At 44.0% G+C, this 20,620-nt stretch overlaps 1 protein-coding gene across 12 annotated transcripts in view; it reads left to right on the forward strand.

The window, feature by feature from the left end:
- LOC121232947 (F-BAR domain only protein 2-like) overlaps positions 1-20,620 on the forward strand; it is a 114,768-nt gene that overhangs the window by 10,158 nt on the left and 83,990 nt on the right. For 11 of the 12 annotated variants that reach the window (XR_005931771.1, XM_041121472.1, XM_041121469.1 and 8 more), the window contains one exon: positions 570-661. Coding sequence is in view for 10 of the 12 variants with exons in the window: in XM_041121466.1 (XP_040977400.1) it covers positions 570-661 (92 nt within the window). In the remaining 2 variants the exon portion in view is untranslated. Of the gene's footprint in view, positions 1-569; positions 662-20,095; positions 20,355-20,620 lie in introns of those variants that run through there. The other variant, XM_041121474.1, reaches the window with a different exon arrangement.

The following is a 20,620-nucleotide window of genomic DNA, read 5'->3' on the forward strand; positions in this document are numbered from 1 at the left end:
GATATACCTTACTGATTGGAAAATGTTTTAAGTTTTAAAACTAAACTTAAGAATAGACAAAGGGAAGTTACCTGTGAGAAGGAAGAAGTTAGAGATTTTTACCAGTTTTACAAAAAACAGAGAAATATCCATGAAGTATGGAGAACTGGGGAGGTGGGATATCCAGTGATCCCAAAGCGTGAATTTTAGTTCATGGGAAATAATGAAAGATATGAGGGAATGAAGAGGGAATGCAGTATTAAGTATGTGTTTAATAAGATGGGAAGTGAAAGAATACAAGACCTGTACAAATCTAGAAAATAAATGGCTTTAAATATAGTCTAGAAATATGTAATAGAAGAGTTGTCATTCTAAGGATAGTAGTGGCTGCTGAGGTGATTTTAGTTTGTTTTATATATAAGGGATTGAAGGGAACTAATGGCAATTGGTAAAAAGCTGAAGCATTAGAAATCATTCACTTGATGAAACTTGATCAGTTATTAAAATGCATAGGTTCTATATTTTGTTCTGTAATTGTTTTAGCATGTTGTGTTTCATAGTTCTACTTTCTTTTTATTATTAATATTTAGGGGGAAAGGAACAATGGCTTTGATGTCCTCTATCACAACATGAAACATGGACATTTGTCAACAAAAGACTTAGCAGACTTTATAAGAGAAAGGTAAGTGTTCATCCTTGCTAATCCTGGCTCTCTAATATACTGTTTGTGGTTTTCGTTTAAGTTTATCATTGTGTTACAGTAACATGCAAAATATATAAAAATCAACAAGCATTTTAAAATATCTCTCATATCCTACAAGAACATTTAGGTTTATTCCATTTGCTTAGAACTGAATAGTGACTCTTAAGCATCAATTAATAACAAGCTTCTAATTTTTAGGTTTGAATTAAAAAACAAGTAAAAAGCTAGAAACGTCACATTGGCTGTCAAGCAGTTTATTTAAATTAATCCCAGTTTTTCATCATGTTTGGTAGAAAAGCAATAATTTAAGTAGTAAAAATTACCAGTCTTTCAAAGTTTTTGACCATAGATGTAGAATTAGGGTATTAGCAAGTTCTAGTATGATCATAAAAAATTACAATTTTAGATTAAGATGTTGAGAAATGTTGTGGTGAACCCTAGCCAGCAACTAAGCACCACGCAGCTGCTCACTCACTCCCCCCCACCCAGTGGGATGGGGGAGAAAATCAGGAAAAGTAGTAAAACTTGTGGGTTGAGATAAGAACAGTTTAATAGAAAAAAAAAAGAAGAAACTAATAATGATAATGATAACGCTAATGAAATGACAATAGTAATAATAAAAGGATTGGAATATACAAGTGATGCACAATGCAGTTGCTCACCACCTGCTGACTAATGCCCAGTTAGTCCCTGAGCGGCGATTCCCCCCAACCCTACTCCCCCCAGTTCATATACTAGGCATGATATCACATGGTATGGAATACCCCTTTGGCCACTTTGGGTCAGGTGCCCTGGCTGTGTCCCCTCCCAACTTCTTGTGCCCCTCCACCCTTCTTGCTGGCTGGACATCAGAAGCTGAAAAATCCTTGACTTTAGTCTAAACACTACTTAGCAAGGACTGAAAACATCAGCGTTATCAACATTCTTCTCATACTGAACTCAAAACATAGCACTGCACCAGGTACTAGGAAGACAATTAACTCTATCCCAGCTGAATCCAGGACAGAAACTAGGTTGGTTAAAGAAAAGGGAGTGATATGTATGGACAAGAAAATAACCCAGGTTCTTCTTTATGGGATGGAAGGGATAGAACTGAAATCTGCAAATGTGACAACTTCCTAAATGGATGTTCTTTATAGAAGACGGCTGTTGCTGCTACATTGAACGTAAGAATTTCCGTTCTGGATGAAATTAATGATATGTCTGCTTCAGAATTTTGTCTTATTCACTTACCGACACCAGATGATGCATAGAAAAAACTTGCAAGAGGCTAATTGAGGACCTGTTTCAGTGAAGGTTTCTTGCAGTAAAAGCTCTCCAAAAAAACCAGCCTTTGTTTTCTGGATTTTTTCATCAAAATTTCAGTTTTGGCCTGAAATAGACCTCAACAAAGAATTTTAAAAAAAATTTCCACAAAATGTAACCATCATGGATCTGGCAGGTACTTGGTGACACTGACATTTGCATAGTTTCAAAGTGAGATGAAGTGACAAAAAACTTTCCGCTAAGTGAAATGGGTTGTCCTGGGTTCAGCTGGGATAGAGTTAATTTTCACAGGAAGCTGGGAGGGGGCACAGCCAGGACAGCTGACCTGAACTAGCCAAGGAGCTATTCCATACCATGTGACATCATGCTCAGTATATAAATGGGGAGCGGGCTGGGGGGGGGGGGCTCTTGGTTTTTGGTGGAGCATCGGGTTCCGGGTGGTGAGCAGTTGCACTGTGCATCACTCGTTTTGTGTATTCTTTTATTAGTACCGTTGTTGTTGTAACTTCTCTTTTTGTGTTGTCCCAGTAAATTGTCCTTATCTCAACCCACGAGGTTCTGGTTTGTTTTTTTGTTTGGTTTTTTTTTTTTTTTCTTTTTCTTTTCTCCTTTCTGATTCTCCTCCCCATCCCACTGGAGGGGGGCAGGGAAGAGTGAGCGAGCCCCTGCTTGGTGGTCCTTTGTTACCGACTGAGCTGAAACCACGACAGTCCTTTTTAGCGCCCAATGTGGGGCACAAAGGGTTGAGATAACGACAGATCTGGCCAGAGCGTGGTAAAACAAATTTGTTATATGCATTTCTTATATTAGTTAAATAGCTGCTAGTCACAATGTTGGTTCATTTGTTCACATGGTGGCATTGTGTAAGTTCTTATATGCTCTGTGTATTCCCTGCGGTTACGTTTATCACCTCTGGGAGAGGGATCAGGATTATCATTTTGCTACACTGGGTAATGTCGACTTATGAAATGATTACATTGCTGGTCATGAGGTTAAGCTGGTATCTGTATGCAGCAGTGATATCATTTCCATACTTTGGGCGCCTTCTATCGGAATTTATTGGTAATCGCACCCAATCAATGGGGAACTTGGGGGGGATACTTCCCCCTGTCCGTTCACCTCCCTTTTCTCCTGGCTAATTACAACAGCTTTTGAGGATTTTGAATATCCTTGGGATGCGCAAGCCAGCATGCTGTTAGTGCTATGCCTCCTGAATATGTTTCAGGTCTTGTTTAGGGCTACAAAAAGGGTTTTTAAGAATACCACCCAGAGATCTGTCTCAAGGCTGGATATTCATGGGTGGCACGGCATGTGGGAGGATATGGGCAGGTATCTAGAGAACTTCTCACCTCCAGTGGCTTGGAACTTCATTCCCGAACAACTACAGGACCCTCATGAAGTGGTAGAATATTTGAAAGGAAAATGCTGTGGCTATTCCAGACACGCACAGCTTCCTGCACTGTGCTGGGCCCTGGCCAGTATCTACCAAACACTGCTTGATATTAGGCAGCACCCTCAGGGGGAAGAGAGGGAAAACAGAGCGACAGGCACTGTGGCTACACCTACCCCGGCGACAGGCACTGCAGCTGAACCAGAGAACCAACCTATGCCAATATCGGTCGCCCCTGTACATAAGAAGAAACACACAAAGAAATTGGTTCGCTTAGTGAGAGATGAAAGTGAACCAGGGTCATCGCGAGAACAGGAGGAAGAGGCAGAACCTGAAATAATTACCCGATCTCTATCCCTGAGTGAGTTGTGAGACATGGGAAAAGATTTTTGGTCGCCACCCAGGTGAGCACATTGTTACCTGGCTACTCCGATGCTGGGATAATGGGGCCAGTAGTTTGGAATTAGAGGGTAGGGAAGCCAAGCAGTTGGGATCCCTGTCTAGGGAAGGGGGCATTGACAAGGTGATTGGGAGAAAAACACAAGTCCTCAGCCTCTGGGGGCGACTTCTATCAGGTGTGAAGGAAAAATACCCCTTCAAGGATGAAGTTACATGTCACCAAGGCAAGTGGACCACCATGGAGAGAGGTATCCAGTACCTGAGGGAATTAGCCGTGCTGGAGGTGATTTATAATGATCCAGAAAATGCGCAGTCACCCACAGACCCAGATGAAGTCCAATGCACACAACCCATGTGGCGGAAGTTTCTACAAAGTGCACCACCAACCTATGCCAACTCATTGGCAATAATGTCCTGGAAAGAAGGCTATGGACAAATGGTGGACAAACTGGCTGTCCAACTCCGGCAATATGAAGGAAGTCTCTCTTCCTACGGGCCTGTGTCTAGGCTGTAGAGGAATTGTCCCGAGAGTTCCAGCAATTCAAAGTGGATATGTCCTCCTCCCCACCTGTACAGGCCCGCATCGCAGCTATTAGGAGTAAGCATTCTTCTGCCCAAGAGAGAGGAGAGAGAAAGTACACACGACGGGCTAACCTGTGGTTTTACCTGCGTGACCATGGAGAGGACATGAGGAAGTGGGATGGAGAACCTACCTCAGTCCTGGATGCATGGGTACGGGAGTTGCGAGAAAAAGCAATCAGAAAAGAGGATTCTTCTTGGAAAACTGCTGCTCCAGTTTCCTGTGAGCAGTCCCCCAGATGCAGTAGAAGGGCTGATCTCATTTCTGATCCTCTTGAAGGGACTTCTGATTCATGTGTGCGAAAAGCGAGTAACGGATACTCTAACCAGGATTAGAGGGGCCCTGCCTCCAGCCAGGTGGAGGAAAGGGAAAATGGGGTCTACTGGATGGTGTGGATTTGATGGCCTGGCACATCAGACCCACAGGAATATAAGGCTCTAGTAGACACTGGTGCACAGTGTACTCTAATGCCATCAAGTTATAAAGGGGCAGAACCCATCTGTATTTCTGGTGTGACAGGGGGATCCCAAGAGCTAACCGTATTGGAAGCTGAAGTGAATCTAACTGGGAATGCATGGCAGAAACACGCCATTGTGACTGGCCCAGAGGCCCTGTGCATCCTTGACATAAACTATCTCAGGAGAGGGTATTTCAAGGACCCAAAGGGCTACTGTTGGGCCTTTGGTATAGCTGCATTGGAGATGGAGGGAACTGAACAGCTGTCTACCTTGCCTGGTCTCTCTGAGGACCCTTTGGTTGTGGGGTTGCTGAGGGTTGAAGAACAACAGGTGCCAACTGCTACCACAACAGTGCACTGGGGGCAATATCGCACCAACCGAGACTCCCTGATTCCCATCCATAAGCTGATTTGCCAATTAGAGAGCCAAGGAGTGATCAGCAAGACTCGCTCACCCTTTAATAGTCCCATGTGGTCAGTGCGGAAATCTAATGGGGAGTGCAGACTAAACAGTTGACTATCGTGGCCTGAATGAAGTCACCCCGCCGCTGAGTGCTACTGTGCCGGATATGTTAGAACTTCAATGCGAACTAGAGTCAAAGGCAGCTAAGTGGTATGCCACAATTGACATTGCTAATGCATTTTTCTCAATCCCTTTGGCAGTGGAGTGCAGGCCACAATTTGCTTTCACTTGCAGGGTGTATTGGGTCTGGCTGAGATGGAGTTAATAGTCCCCATAGCAGCCCTCATAGAACTGTGCTCTGCATTAGTAGCTAGAAAGGTGTTGATAACACACCAGTGTTTTGGCTACTGCTGAGCAGTGCTGGCACAGCATCAAGGCTGTCTCCCCAACATTTTTGCCCCCTCCTCAATGGCAGGCTGGGGCAGGGCAAGATCTTGGGAGGGGACATAACCAGGACAGCTGACCTAAACTAACCAAACAGATATTCCATACCATATGATGTCAGCTCAGATATAAAAGCTAAGTAAAGGGAGATGGAAGGGGGAGGCATTTTTGTCTTCTGGAGCAACCACCACGCGTACTGAAGCCCTGCTTCCCAGGAAGTGGCTAAACATTGCCTGCTGATGGGAAGTAGAGAATAATATAATTTGTTTTTCTTTGCTTTCGCGTGCGACCTTTGCTTTCACTTTATTAAACTGTCCTTATCTTGACCCACGAGCCTTTTGTTATATTTTCTCCCCCCTGTCCAGCTGAGAAGGGGGAGTGATAGAGCGGCTTTGGTGGGCACCTGGCACCCAGCCAGGGTCAACCCACTACAGAGGGGCGTCCAGTACACCTGGAATCGACTGCCCCAGGGGTGCAAACACAGCCCCACCATTTGCCATGGACTGATCCAGGCTGCACTGGAAAAGGGTGAAGCTCCAGAACACCTGCAATATATCGATGACATCATTGTATGGGGCAACATAGCAGAAGAAGTTTTTGAGAAAGGGAAGAAAATAATCCAAATCCTTTTGAAGGCTGGTTTTGCCATAAAACAAAGTAACGTCAAGGGACCTGCCCAGGAGATCCAGTTTTTAGGAATAAAATGGCAAGATGGACGTCATCAGATCCCGTGGATGTGATCAACAAAATAGCAGCTATGTCCCCACCGACTAATAAAAAAGAAACACAGGCTGCCTTAGGTGTCATGTGGTTTTGGAGAATGCATATTCCAAATTACAATCTGATTATAAGCCCTCTCTATGAAGTGACCCGGAAGAAGAACGATTTTAAATGGGGCCCTGAACAACAACAAGCTTTTGAACAAATTAAACGGGAGATTGTTCATGCAGTAGCCCTTGGGCCAGTCCGGGCAGGACAAGATGTTAAAATGTGCTCTTTACTGCAGCTGGAGAGAATGGTTCTACCTGGAGCCTCTGGCAGAAAGCACCCGGGGAGACCCGAGGCCGACCCCTGGGGTTTTGGAGTCGGGGATACAGAGGATCTGAGGCCCGCTATACTCCAACTGAAAAAGAGATATTGGCAGCATATGAAGGAGTTCGAGCTGCCTCAGAAGTGGCTGGTACTGAAACACAGCTCCTCTTAGCACCCCGACTGCCAGTGCTGGGCTGGATGTTCAAAGGGAGGGTCTCCTCTACACATCACGCGACTCATGCCACATGGAGCAAGTGGGTTGCACTGATCACAGAACGAGCTCGCATAGGAAACCCCAGTCACCCAGGAATTGTGGAAGTGATCATGGACTGGCCAGAAGGCAAAGATTTTGGAATGTCGCCAGAAGAGGAGGTGACGCGTGCTGAAGAGGCCCCACTGTATAATAAACTGCCAGAAAATGAGAGGCAATATGCCCTGTTCACTGACAGGTCCTGTCGCATTGTGGGAAAGCATCGGAGGTGGAAGGCTGCTGTATGGAGTCCTACACGAGAAGTTGCAGAAACCGCTGAAGGAGAAGGTGAATCGAGTCAGTTTGCAGAAGTGAAAGCCATCCAGCTAGCGTTAGACATTGCTGAAAGAGAGAAGTGGCCAGTGCTCTATCTCTGTACTGACTCATGGATGGTGGCAAATGCCCTGTGGGGGTTGCTACTGCAATGAAAGCAGAGCAACTGGCAGCGCAGAGGAAAACCCATTTGGGCTGCCGCACTGTGGCAAGATATTGCTGTTCAGCTAGAGAATCTGGTTGTAAAAGTATGTCATGTAGATGCTCGTGTACCCAAGAATTGGGCCACTGAAAAACATCAAAACAATCATCGGGCAGGTCAGGTTGCCAAGATTGAAGTGTCTCAGGTGGACCTGGACTGGCAACATAAGGGTGAGGTATTTATGGCTCCGTGGGCCCATGATACCTCAGGCCATCAGGGAAGAGATGGAATATATAGATGGGCTCGTGATCAAGGGGTGGATTTGACCATGGACACTATTGCACAGGTTATCCATGAATGTGAAACCTGTGCTGCAATTAAGCAAGCCAAGCAGTTAAAGCCCCTGTAATATGGAGGGAGATGGCTGAAATATAAATATGGGGAAGCCTGGCAGATTGACTATATCACACTCCCAGAAACTCGCCGAGGCAAGTGTCATGCGCTTACAATGGTGGAAACAACCACTGGATGGCTGGAAACATATCCTGTGTCCCATGCCACTGCCCAGAACACTGTCCTGGGCCTTGAAGAGCAAGTTTTATGGCGACACGGCACCCCAGAGAGAATCGAGTCGGACAACGGGACTCACTTCCGAAACAACCTCATAGACACCTGGGCCAAAGAGCATGGCATTGAGTGGGTATATCACATCCCTTATCACTCACCGGCCTCCAGAAAAATCGAACAATGCAATGGACTGTTAAAGACTACATTGAGAGCAATGGGGGGTGGAACTTCCAAACATTGGGATACACATTTAGCAGAAGCCACCTGGTTATTTAATACTAGATGATCTGTCAATCGGGCTGGCCCCACCCAACCAAGATTTCCACATACTGTAGAAGGGGATAAAGTCCCTGTAGTGTACATGAAGAGTATGCTAGGGAAGACAGTTTGGGTTAGTCCTGCCTCTGCCAGAGACAAACCCATTTGTGGCATTGCTTTTGCTCAAGGACCTGGGTACACCTGGTGGTTGATGCAGAAGGATGGGGAAGTTCGATGTGTACCTCAGGGAGATTTGATTTTGGGAGAGAATAGCCAGTGAATTACGCTGTATGATGTTAACTGCTAAATAACCTGCCAATGTATGTCATTATATTTATAGTGGCTTTATGCCATATCAAGGGTATTACAGTAAGAATTACCCAAATGACTGAAGGATGGACTTTGAAACTGAGCCAAGTGCAACAGTGATGGAACTTGAACTGGCACCCAGCGATTTCCTCAAGATCAACATCTTCAACCTGCAGACCAAGGGCGTGGATTGCACCAAATGTACCAGCCGCGAGCTCCAGAGGCAGCATGCAACAATCCAACACCTCACACCATATCTCCTATCTTGAAGGACTGTTACAACAGATGGAGCCCCAAAGTCATGGACTAAATAAAATTGATGGACACATTAGAGGGATGGCTCATAGACTAAGGGAATGCTATTTGTGTGTTGGGGTGTCCATATATATATATATATGTATATATATATATATATCTCAAAGACAAGGGAAGTGGTGGTGATTAATTGGGAAATGTAGGATCTGGGCATGATGTAGATGGTATAGAATAAGGGGTGGATAATGTCCTGGGTTCAGCTGGGATAGCGTTAATTTTCACAGGAAGCTGGGAGGGGGCACAGCCAGGACAGCTGACCTGAACTAGCCAAGGAGCTATTCCATACCATGTGACATCATGCTCAGTATGTAACTGGGGAGCGAGCTGGGGGGAGGCTCTCTCCCGGTTTCGGATTCCGGGTGGTGAGAAGTTGCACTGTGCATCACTCGTTTTGTGTATTCTTTTATTAGTACCGTTGTTGTAACTTCTCTTTTTGTGTTGTCCCAGTAAATTGTCCTTATCTCAACCCACGAGGTTCCGTTTTCTTTTTTTTTTTTTTTTTTTTTTTCTCCTTTCTGATTCTCCTCCCCATCCCACTGGAAGGGGGTGGGGAAGAGTGAGCAAGCGATTGGCTGTGTGGTCCTTTGTTACCGGCTGGGCTGAAACCACGACACGGGTTAATTCCAGAGTCCATGTGTGATGGGCAGTCTCCTGTTAGAAGGACTGCATAAATCAAGGAATGTTGTGTTTCAAGAATCCCTGATTCCAGAGAACACATGAAGCCAGACAGGGTTCCGGATTTAGTGGAGGGATGTCATGCTATTGATGTTTAGTATGAAACGTTTAGGGCTTCACAAGCTGCTAAAAAATGATTATTTTTTAAAATTATTATTTTAAAACTGCTTAACTGCTTTTATTATTGACTGTTATAAAAGTTTGCCTTGTGTTATCTTTGTGAGTGCCTGGATCTTTCCTTTGAAACCTGCTTTTGTTCTTGTAATCAGTCATTTGTTTTTATAGCAGTAAGTCATAGACCTAAGCTGTATGTCACCTGGCCACATATTTCGTTTTATTAGTTTTACATCTATTGTGTTTTGAATTTTCTCTATATTTAGATCAGAAGCTCGCTCGCTCACTCTGCTTTTTTTCTCCTTTATGTTGTATTCTTTGGGCATGCTCTATTTTATTCATACTGATTCTAAGGTGAAAGGTCTTGTGTAAATGGGTAAAAATAACTTGATGCTTTATCTGTCTTGGATTCTTTGCTTTATTATGGTGACATAAATAAAACTTGACAGTTCATTCTACACAAAATTACCAGTAAAAAGAATGTGGTGTTCTAGTTTATTTTTCACTGTCAGCTCCTTCAAATGAAATTTTAAATGAGATGTGCTTTTACAATCAATAAATAAAATATTTGGAACTTTCTTCACATATTAACAGTGTTTTAGTTGAAGTTTTTGCTAATTAATTCTAGTCATGTGGCAAGAAGGAGGCAATTTTTTTTTTCCCAAGTAAACAAGTTTAAATAACATTTAAGACTAAAGATTAATGACCATCTAGGAACACATGAGGATCCATATGGGCACTTTATCCTCAATGAGAGAGCAAGAAATGTAGTTTCTCTTCTTGTGACTAGATCAGGACATGCCAAAGAGATGTGCACCCATCTTACCTACAGCATTTTTGATAAAATATATGAAAAATTTCAGTTCTAGTTAACACAGAGATTCACTAGAATCTTAGCACTAGATTTTAATTTATTTGACAAGGCTTTAGTATATTTCCTTAAGAACAACTTGCCCTGGGATTGGGAAAATCTGTCAGTGATGCAGACCAGCAGCAATAAGTTCAGTTCTTTCCAGTGATGATCTCCCTGTCAGATATTAAACCTGGTATCCTATCTGTTCCATTGTGTTTTCTTCAGCTCTGCTTTATTGATCTGTCTTGGTATGCTAGGCTGCCATTAAAAAAAAAAAAAAAAAGTGGAATGCCAAATAGATGGTTCTTTCAAGTCAGGGGTGCATCACTGATTAATCTCAGTCTAAGCTAGTGGTAGTTTGTGGCATATAGTTTGTAGTTTTAAAAAAATAGATGGACTTTAAATATTTGTTGTCCTCACTTTCGTAAAAATGTTTGTGTGTCCATATCTAGGCAGTGAAGCCCTTCCACTACTATTATGAGGTTATTGCAGTATGTCAATCTATTTCCCAGGAAATAAATATGTTTCAGTAGCACACATTTATTCACATAGGTCAAATTCTTGATCTCAAAAGAAATTGTATTGGGCAGTACTTCAACAGTATTTTACAACAGTCTGATTGTCTTGGATGTATTGTTTTGCATATTTGTTTATTGCAAAGAAATTAGGAGATTTTGCACACAATTATCTATTCCCCTCCTGTAGTCTGAATATTATTTTTCAGTACTCTCTTCTGCTAGAAATATGTAAGTGGATGAGCAAGATTCATTAGGAGCCTCCTAGTGTTATAAACGCTCGTGACAAATTGGAGGAGCCAATTTGTATTGGATAAAAAAAATCGAATTTATTAGCAAGCGATAAGAGAGCAAAACAGCGCTGGGCGGCCGGGGAGGCAATGCTCCGCCACAGGCTCGCAACTTTATGTTACCGTTACATTCCTTATATACATTTCATGTACCCCTTTCTTGTAAGTCTCTGCCTTGTCCTGCTTCTTCTTTCTTCATTCGTGCAGGTCTGTTACTATGCAGATTCGGTAAATTTTTTCAAGGATAAGTATCCTTAGATGTAGAATGTCTTTTGATGTGGAGAAATACAGTCTTGGTAAATTGCAGCTGTTGTCCTTCCTCTCCTTATCTAGTAAGTTATAGCCATTGCCCTCTTCCTGGTGACCTTTTACGCATCACTTAAGCAAGCTTTGTTATTTACACAAGGCATATGTTAACTCTCAATATGTCTCTTCCCCCTTCTTGATTTCATGAACAAAGTTAACCCATTCATTACAATCCCCCCTTTTCTATTTTATCCTGATTTTGTTCATTAAATCGATCCAATGCTTCTTTTGCCCGCCCGAGGATAGGAGTAATTCCTCCATCTCCGATCTGTTCATATTGCTTTCGTAGCAGCATTAAATGTGCAGCTTCTAAGTGCCCTTTAACAACAGCGATCAACTTATTAAAAATGTATGGCCTAAAAGTCAAAAATAAGATCAACAAAATAAGAGGTCCTGTAATAGTTGACAATAGGGTGGTTAACCAGGGTGAATAATTAAACATGGACTCATACCAGTTCTGTTGTACTTCGCAGTCTTTTTTTCTGTTTTTCTAACCCCTCCCGTAGCTTGGCCATTGTATCTCTAACTATCCCAGTATGGTCAACATATACACAACACTCCTCCTGTAGGGCTGCACATAACCCCCACTGCTGCATGAACATTAAGTCTAAGCCCCGTCTGTTTTGCAATACTACTTCTGATAAAGATCTAACAGACTGTTCTAGGGCTGTCATGGCCTCTTCTATCCTAGCCAAATCCTCGTCGACCGCTACCCTTAGGGATTGAAATTTTTGATTTTGTTGTACGAGGGAGGTTATTCCTGTACCAGCTCCAGCAGCTCCGATTGCCGTGAGAGTTGCCACCGTGAGGGCTGTAAAGGGCTCACATTTCTGTATGTGATGGGCCTGAGTAGTTTGATAAGTCATTAACGAAACTTTCGGGATGGTAAATAAGCTTAGGTATTACAGCTACTTGTATACAATATTCAGCTGTCCAATTAAAGACCTTTAGGAATATACAAGGTGTAACCCTAGTTTGGGAGCAAATTCACTTAGTATTATCTGCAGGAATTAACCACTCAGCTGTTATTTCTCCTGATTTGCGAGTTGTGTTACACAGGTGTCGTTTGTCCTTTGGGACATTTCCGATACACTTTCCTTTTCCCAATACTTGGGACATTGTTATCCCTTGTTTACGTCCAGATTCTTTATTTCACATGCACTGAGCTGGATTTGTTCCGTTGGACTTTTTAAATCTACTGTCCACCCCAATAGCTTCATAAAAGGGCGGTTGAATGTCGTAACACAACCAACAATGCTCAGTTATATTAGGGTGGGTGGCATTCAGTACCTGATAACTGGCTTGGAGCATATCCCACAATGGGTTGATTCTTGTTGATACATCCGAGATATTGTTTTCAGCGATGTCTATGTTAGGGAGGATAGTAGCAGTCTGTACAATACTGTTACTATCATCTTCCTCTGCTACGACCGAATTTGGTCTTACACCAGAGGGTTCATTTGGCACCAGCTCTTTCCTTATCGTAATTATTCCCCCTGAATCTGCGCCTGGTTTCCAAAGTCTGACTCCCTATGTTCTCCTGGTTAACCAAGCAGGATCTTTCGGGTTGGTTACATTAATATAAATATATGGGCAATTTCTACTCCATGGTCCTGTTTGGCTTCCATCCCAACCATGTGAAGCAGGTGTACATCCATGAGGCTCCCATCCTACGGATAGGAATTTATCTGGACCTCCCCCAGGAATCCAATCAGAAGCTATAGTTTCGCAACCCCAATAAGCACAATAGTAAGAGTCGGGATGGTTGCAATACCCCTTTCCAGGGTTAGAACTGGGACAAAAGTAAAAGCCTAAGTTATGTAGACATGGGTTCCTGGGTATGATTTGACATAAGGATTGATTAAAGCTTGGGGCCCCGGCAGCAATTACTTGCTGTAGTATCTTTTGATCCTCCCACCTATAGAGTGTCCATTTGTAAGGTTGGTGGGGGTTCCCTTTGCCTTGGGTTGTCCCTATTAGCATTAGTAACAGTCCTATCATCCAAGTGCTTAATCTCAAGTTTGAGAAAAGTGGTGTCCCTTTACTCTTGCGACAGGTATTCCGAGGGTGCTGATAATCATTTTGATTTTTGTCTTCATCCCTGGTGAGAGATGGGAGACTTTGGGGAAGCTCTGAGGACGTTTTGTTTGGGAGTAATAAGTCAAGAGGCTCCGTGAGCCTTCTCTGGAGGTAGTTCATCAACCTTAATCCCCACAGCAGTACGTCTCTGCCCTCTTCTCTGCCTACTCTGTTGCTTAGAGCAGCGAGGTGTACTATCTTCTCGGCAGCAGTCGTATTCTTCAGGGGAACCTCCTTTATATTTACTTTGCTTTGACTTATATGCGTCCCAGTTTGTATCCTTCACTTCCCAAGCTCCCCACCCCACTCTGACCACTGTTCGTCTGCGGGATACTTGCACTATTTCAGCCTTTGTTGGGCATAACTCATTTATATAAAGACAACACCTCTTAGGGTTTATGCCTTTAGCAAAAATATCCCACCATTCTTTGGAGTCTTTTATAATTTTCTCAGTTGATACTCCCACACGTAATGCTTGCTCAATTAATTCCTGTTCGTAATTATAACATTCGTGGCAAATGTCACTAGGGGAATACCCATAGGAGCAATGTGTCCACCACTTTTCTCTACAAAGTTTACACCTGTAACATACAAAGATAACATATACAGTGAGGATTTTTACAAAAGACAGTATCACTCCTCCACTTTTCTTCGGAACTTGATTTTTAAGCTGTCAGGGTCTCTGGTCGCCTCTCAGTGAGAACTCCGAATTGGTCCTTTGATCCTGCTTGCATGAGTCCATCCTCATTCTGTAGTTCGGACAGCAGTTTCTGTGGTAAGTAAAACAAGAAAGGGCCCCTCCCATCTAGGAGTGAGAGAGGATTCTTTCCAGGCTCTGATTAATACCATATCACCTGGCTTTACTGAATGTATGGATATATCTAAGGGTGGCCTCTGTACCACCATTCCCTTCTTTCGCAATCGCTCCCTCCTTTTTATTATCTGAACAATATAAGGGTTAATACTATCTTCATCTAAAGTAGGATAATTGGCTGGGCATTCCATATCATAGGGCATGCCATATAACATTTTAAATGGGGAAATTCCAGTATCCGCTTGGGGCTGAGTCCGAATATTTAATAAAGCAATTGGCAAACATTTTACCCAGGACATTTTGGTTTCTATCATTCTAAATAAGTTTGGGGATTCCATGAACCCTTGGGGAAGTACAGTCCACCTTAACTGCTGTTTCCTATGAGTGTCTGGGTCTTCCCACTCAAAGGCAAAATAATCTCTACATTCCTCCTTAAGAGGGCATGACCAGAATGCATCTTTAAGATCTATTACACTATACCATTGGTTTTTGGGCCCCAATTGACTCAACAGGGTGTGTGGGTTTGCCACTACCGGGAACCGGCTGACAGTCCGTTTATTGATTTTTCTTAGGTCATGCACCAGCCGATAGCTACCATCGGATTTTTTTTACTGGTAAAATCGGGGTATTAAAAGGGGACATGCAGGGTTCGAGTACCCCCTTTCCCAATAGTCTTTTAATCTCAGGTTTTAGTCCCCTTCTCCCTTCATTAGATAAGGGATATTGTTTAACTCTCACTGGAATTTCTGGGTTCTTAATAACCACTTCAAACAGTTCAATATCCAGTTTTCCAACTGTTTCGGGAGTATACCACACTTCGGGGTTAATTTGCTTCTCGTCCACCTCTGTAAGGGGACAAAGCTTGATTTTTAACTCTTCCTTTTCCACATCCACCCGAATCCCCATTTCTACGATTAAATCTCTACCTAATAAGTTATATTCCGCTTCAGGTACCAACAACAGCGTTCCGATTCCGTATCTGCAACTTGATTCCACCGCCACATCTTTTATAACGGGGACCCTAAAAGGTTCCCCTTTTGCTCCAATTACATTAACTTTATCCTCAGATATTTTACATCCCGGAGGTAATGATTGTACCGTAGACCTTTCGGCCCCGGTATCAACAAGAAAGATCACCTCCTGATGCTGAGGACCCACTTTTAAAGTTATTAAGGGCTCTTTCTTACCGGGGGTCCTCAGCACATAGAGCCCCTGACCCCGCTAATCCTCCCGAAACACTTTTTCATCCCGAATCCTTTTTCTACATTCTCTCTTCATGTGTCCTTTTTTTTCCGCAATAAAAACATTCTATGGCTTTATCTCCTCTCCCCCCGATTCTTTCCTTATCTCCCCCACCAGGCCGACCAGGTCTCCTTATCACACCTTTCTGTCCCTCTCTTACCGCTGCAACCAGCAGCCTAGTCTGTCGCTTTTCCGTTTCCTCTTCTCGCCTCACATACACCTTCTGAGCTTCTCTAAGTAATTCATCCAACCCCGCTCCTGCCAGTCCTCAGTTTTCTCCAACTTCTTCTTAATATCTCCCCACGACTTGGCCACGAACTGAGTTTTCAGCAACGCTTGTCCTACAGGAGTGGCAGGGTCCACCCCAGAATATAGCTGGAAACTTTTCCTTAACCTTTCAAGCCATTCCGTTGGGGTCTCATCTTTCTTTTGCTGTTCACGAAAGGCTTTATTAATATTCTGTCCTCGGGGAACAGATTCCCGTATCCCCTGAATTATAGTTGTTCTCAAGTCTGACGTATTATTCCTATGAGCCGGATCCTGATTATTCCAGTTTGGCTGATTTAAGGGCCATTTTTGATCCGCCGCTGGACCAGCCTGATGCTGCTGGTCCCACACTCTCATCCCAGCCCCTTTAATCATGTCTCTTTCCTCTACGGTAAATAATATGCCCAGGATAGACTGTAATTCATCCCACGTGTACAAATTCGGTCCCAAGAATTGATCCAACCTTTCGGCTACCCCCAGGGGATCATCTAACAGATTCCCCATTTCCTTCTTAAATTCCCTTACATCCCCTGTATTAAGGGGGACTGCCACATACCCCGTTCCCAGTCCCCCCTGTCCATCCCCACCAGGCACCAACATTTCCCGAAGAGGAAACAATCTTTCCTTTCCTCGCATTATTCTATTACGTGCAGACCTTCTGGGAGGGGGTGCCGGGATTGGGGAATCAGGTTCCGAATCTGACCCCCCCCCCCGGGCCTGGGCTATTTCCTGGCCTTGGGGTGGGTCCTGAGGTGGAGGGGCCTGAGGGGCATAGGGAGGGGGCTAAAGGGGGTCCTCATCATTTTTTCGAGGTTTATCTGATCTGTTTTCCCTTAAGGCTAAGAGGACTGACGGCTCCCAAGATTGGGGAATCCATAAGGCAGCATATTCACTTTCCTCTGGGCTGGCTGGTGGTCTTTTATTGTTTACCCATATATTTAATTGTTGACACACCCAATCCTCAGAGGACCCGAACACGGGCCAAAGTACATGAGGCTTGCTGAGAGGTTTCCCACCCCGAATCTCAATACAATAATTGATCATTTTTTTCCTTAGACTTATCCTTTCTCTTTGGTGAACTGTCCCAATATCTTATCATCAGGCCTAAGGGACTATCAGGGGGTATGTCTGGTAACTTATTTCCCTTCCCCATCCCCATGGGTCCAGAGGGCTTGCTTTTCCTCTGTCCCATCTTCCGAGGTGCCCTTATCCACACACACACTCACTTCCCCTCAGTCGTGACTCGCTCCCTCGCGGGCTACGAGAACTGCACTACTGGAGGGTCCGCACTCGTGTGATCTCAGAGAGACCTCTCACACACTCGCACCTCGGGATAACCACCCCAACCAAACGGCTCACGCTTTATATACTCACCCGCTCCTGGGTCTTCGCTTGGTCTTCGTGCACAAAATTTAAGGGGTCCTGCAGGTTCTTTTGCTCAGTTATTGTAATTTAAAGGGGTTCGCGGGTCCAGGGTGTGGCGATGACACCTCCTCAAGATGGGGCTATCCAAGGATAGGGCGCCTCCCCGCTTGCGAGGGTCCGCACCAAAGAACCTGGATCCGAGTCACGGCACCAAATTTGTTATAAACGCTCGTGACAAATTGGAGGAGCCAATTTGTATTGGATAAAAAAAATCGAATTTATTAGCAAGCGATAAGAGAGCAAAACAGCGCTGGGCGGCCGGGGAGGCAACGCTCCGCCATAGGCCCGCAACTTTATGTTACCGTTACATTCCTTATATACATTTCATGTACCCCTTTCTTGTAAGTCTCCGCCTTGTCCTGCTGCTTCTTTCTTCATTCGTGCAGGTCTGTTACTATGCAGATTCGGTAAATTTTTTCAAGGATAAGTATCCTTAGATGTAGAATGTCTTTTGATGTGGAGAAATACAGTCTTGGTAAATTGCAGCTGTTGTCCTTCCTCTCCTTATCTAGTAAGTTATAGCTGTTGTTCTTTTCCCTCCTTATCTAGTAAGTTATAGCCATTGCCCTCTTCCTGGTGACCTTTTACGCATCACTTAAGCAAGCTTTGTTATTTACACAAGGCATATGTTAACTCTCAATATGTCTCTTCCCCCTTCTCGATTTCATGAACAAAGTTAACCCGTTCATTACACTAGATCTAGTGTTTTTATGCCCTACTTACACCTGATATTCTGAGCTGTTGCCTATGAAAACTAAACTTACATATATTTGCAATTTCTTCATGTTTGCCCTTTTATTCCTTCTGTACATATTGGCCAGTTTCATTCAGATGTGGAGATATAGGAGACTGAAAACTGGAAATTGCTGGTTAGGTAAAGGAGACACATCTGAGTTGGTGATACCACTTACAAAAAGTTAGAGTACTTCACTGTCAAACATATACAGTTGTCAGCTGGTCAGTCAGCATTGCTGGAGTCTCCAGACTAGCCAGGATATTTGCTTTTTTTATGGGAGTGGTGTAAAAGAGAGAGAGGAAAGATGGTTGAGTGTATTTAGATGTACAGACTGCTTAGGGCACAAAGGACATGTCTGTATGAAGCTAGTCTCCATTAGTTGTGCTGTTCAGAATAGTGTTTTGGTTGTGTGCAGCCTAATCAGGTGTTGTGGTTTAAGCCCAGCCGGCAACAAAGCACGAGGAGGCTGCTTGCTCACTCCTCCCCCCCCAGCCGTGGTGGGATGAAGAGGAGAAAATATAAGGAAAGGCTCCCGGGTCGAGACAAGGACTGGGAGGGATCACTCACCGCTTATGGTCATGGGCAAAAGACAGGCTCAACTTGGGGAAGAAAAAACAAAATAAATTTAATTTACTACCAGTCAAATCAAAACAAGGATAATGGGAAGTAAAACCAAACCTTAGAACACCTTCCCCCCACCCCTCCCTCCTTCCCAGCTCAACTCCACTCCCGGTTTTCTCTACTTCCTCCCCCCCCCAGCGGCGCAGGGGAATGGGGGTTGGGGTCTGCTGCTCCTTCCTCCTCAGGGGGAGGACTCCTCACTCTTCCTCTGCTCTAGCGTGGGGTCTCTCCCACGGGAGACAGTCCTTCACAAACTTCTCCAATGTGGGTCCTTCCCACGGGCTGCAGTTCTTCACGAACTGCTCCAGCATGGGTCCCTTCCATGGCATGCAGTCCTTCAGGAGCATACTGCTCCAGCGTGGGTCCCTTCCATGGCATGCAGTCCTTCAGGCACAGACTGCTCCAGTGCGGGCTGTCCCATGGAGTCATGGCCTTCTTTGGGGCCATCCAACTGCTCTGGCATGGGGTCCTCCATGGGCTGCAGGTGGGCATCTGCTCCACCATTCACCTCCATGGGCTGCAGGGGGACAGCCTGCTGTCTCACCAGGGGCTGCAGGGGCCTCCCCTCCTCCAGCACACCTCCTCCCCCTCCTTCTTCACTGACCTTGCTGTCTGCATAGGTATTTCTCTCACATTCCAAATCTCCTCCCCCACTGCAGGTTCCCCTTCTTAAATATGTTATCCCAGAGGTGCTACCACCGTCGCTGTTGCTGATTGGGTTGGCCTTGGCCAGAGGCGGGTCCATCTTGGAGCTGGGGAAGCTTCTAGCAGCTTCTCACAGGAGCCACCCCTGTAGCCCCTCTCCTGCTACCAAAACCCCACCACACAAACCCAATACATCAGGGAAGAGTATTGCTCCCTTTTCTCCAGCCTTAGAAATAGTAATAATTAAAAAAGAAAAATTGTCTAGGATGTGGAACAATTTTTTTATTATAGTCAGCTTAAGCATTTTAATGAAAATTTTTCTTTCAAAACTTCTGTAGGAACCTTCTGAAATTGCAAAGTTGTTTCCTCTGAAAAAATGAAACTGGATATCCCTAGGGCAGTGAGGAGATTGAAGTAGACAGACGCCTGTAAAGTTGAAAGCAGACGACCCTTTATTGCTAAAACACACATATTTATAGTCACATATTCTGCAAAGTCACTGTACACGCACACAAGCATAAAATATGATTGGTTATATCAACTCTGTACATGCGCATAAACATAAGATATAATTGGTTATACCAACTTAAACATGCGAAGCTCGTCTCAGTCTAATTGGTTGAGATAAACTGCTGAATTGAGGTTTTTTGTGCCAAGTTCCCTTTATCGTGGAATGCACACCTGTGTTGTTCTAATTGGCTTTATTATCATCTTTCTTTTTTTGTCATCTTGTTTATTCTGTTCAAGGTCTTCTAAAGGCATCTGCAATGCTCTTGCGACCGACGTTAGCTAAATATGTGTCCACAGGCAGAAGGTTTCTTTCCCCTTTGGCTGTGTTCAGTTAGTCAATACCAATTCAATTTTCCACTGTATTGTTTCACTTTTTCATTTTTGAGTATTTGTTAATGGTCAAGTACTAAAAGAACTGAGGGACAGTTGGATCAATGGTTCTTTACTGCCTTTTGTCTAGATATTCTGCTACTGTGAATGGGAAAGACTTGCTCAGTCAGTAGTTATTGCTTTCTAGGAGGTTCAGATGTGTCTCCTGAAAGAGTGAATTTTGTGGCAGGCAATCTGCTCAATGTTGGTAAATATTGGGTGGGGCAGGATATCTATCTGTCTGCTGAAAGATAGGTATCTTTGTTCTATTCTTGATAAAGCATGTAGAAATTATGTTTTTAAAGAAGTTAAAATATAAGAAGATTGGGCTGCCCGCACAGTGCTTTTGGTGTTTGTTGTTTTGTTTTGTTTTTCTTTAAATTTAAATGTTT

The sequence above is a fragment of the Aquila chrysaetos genome (genome assembly GCF_900496995.4).
Source record: "Aquila chrysaetos chrysaetos chromosome W unlocalized genomic scaffold, bAquChr1.4 W_unloc_2, whole genome shotgun sequence".
Classification (NCBI taxonomy): Eukaryota; Metazoa; Chordata; class Aves; order Accipitriformes; family Accipitridae; genus Aquila; species Aquila chrysaetos.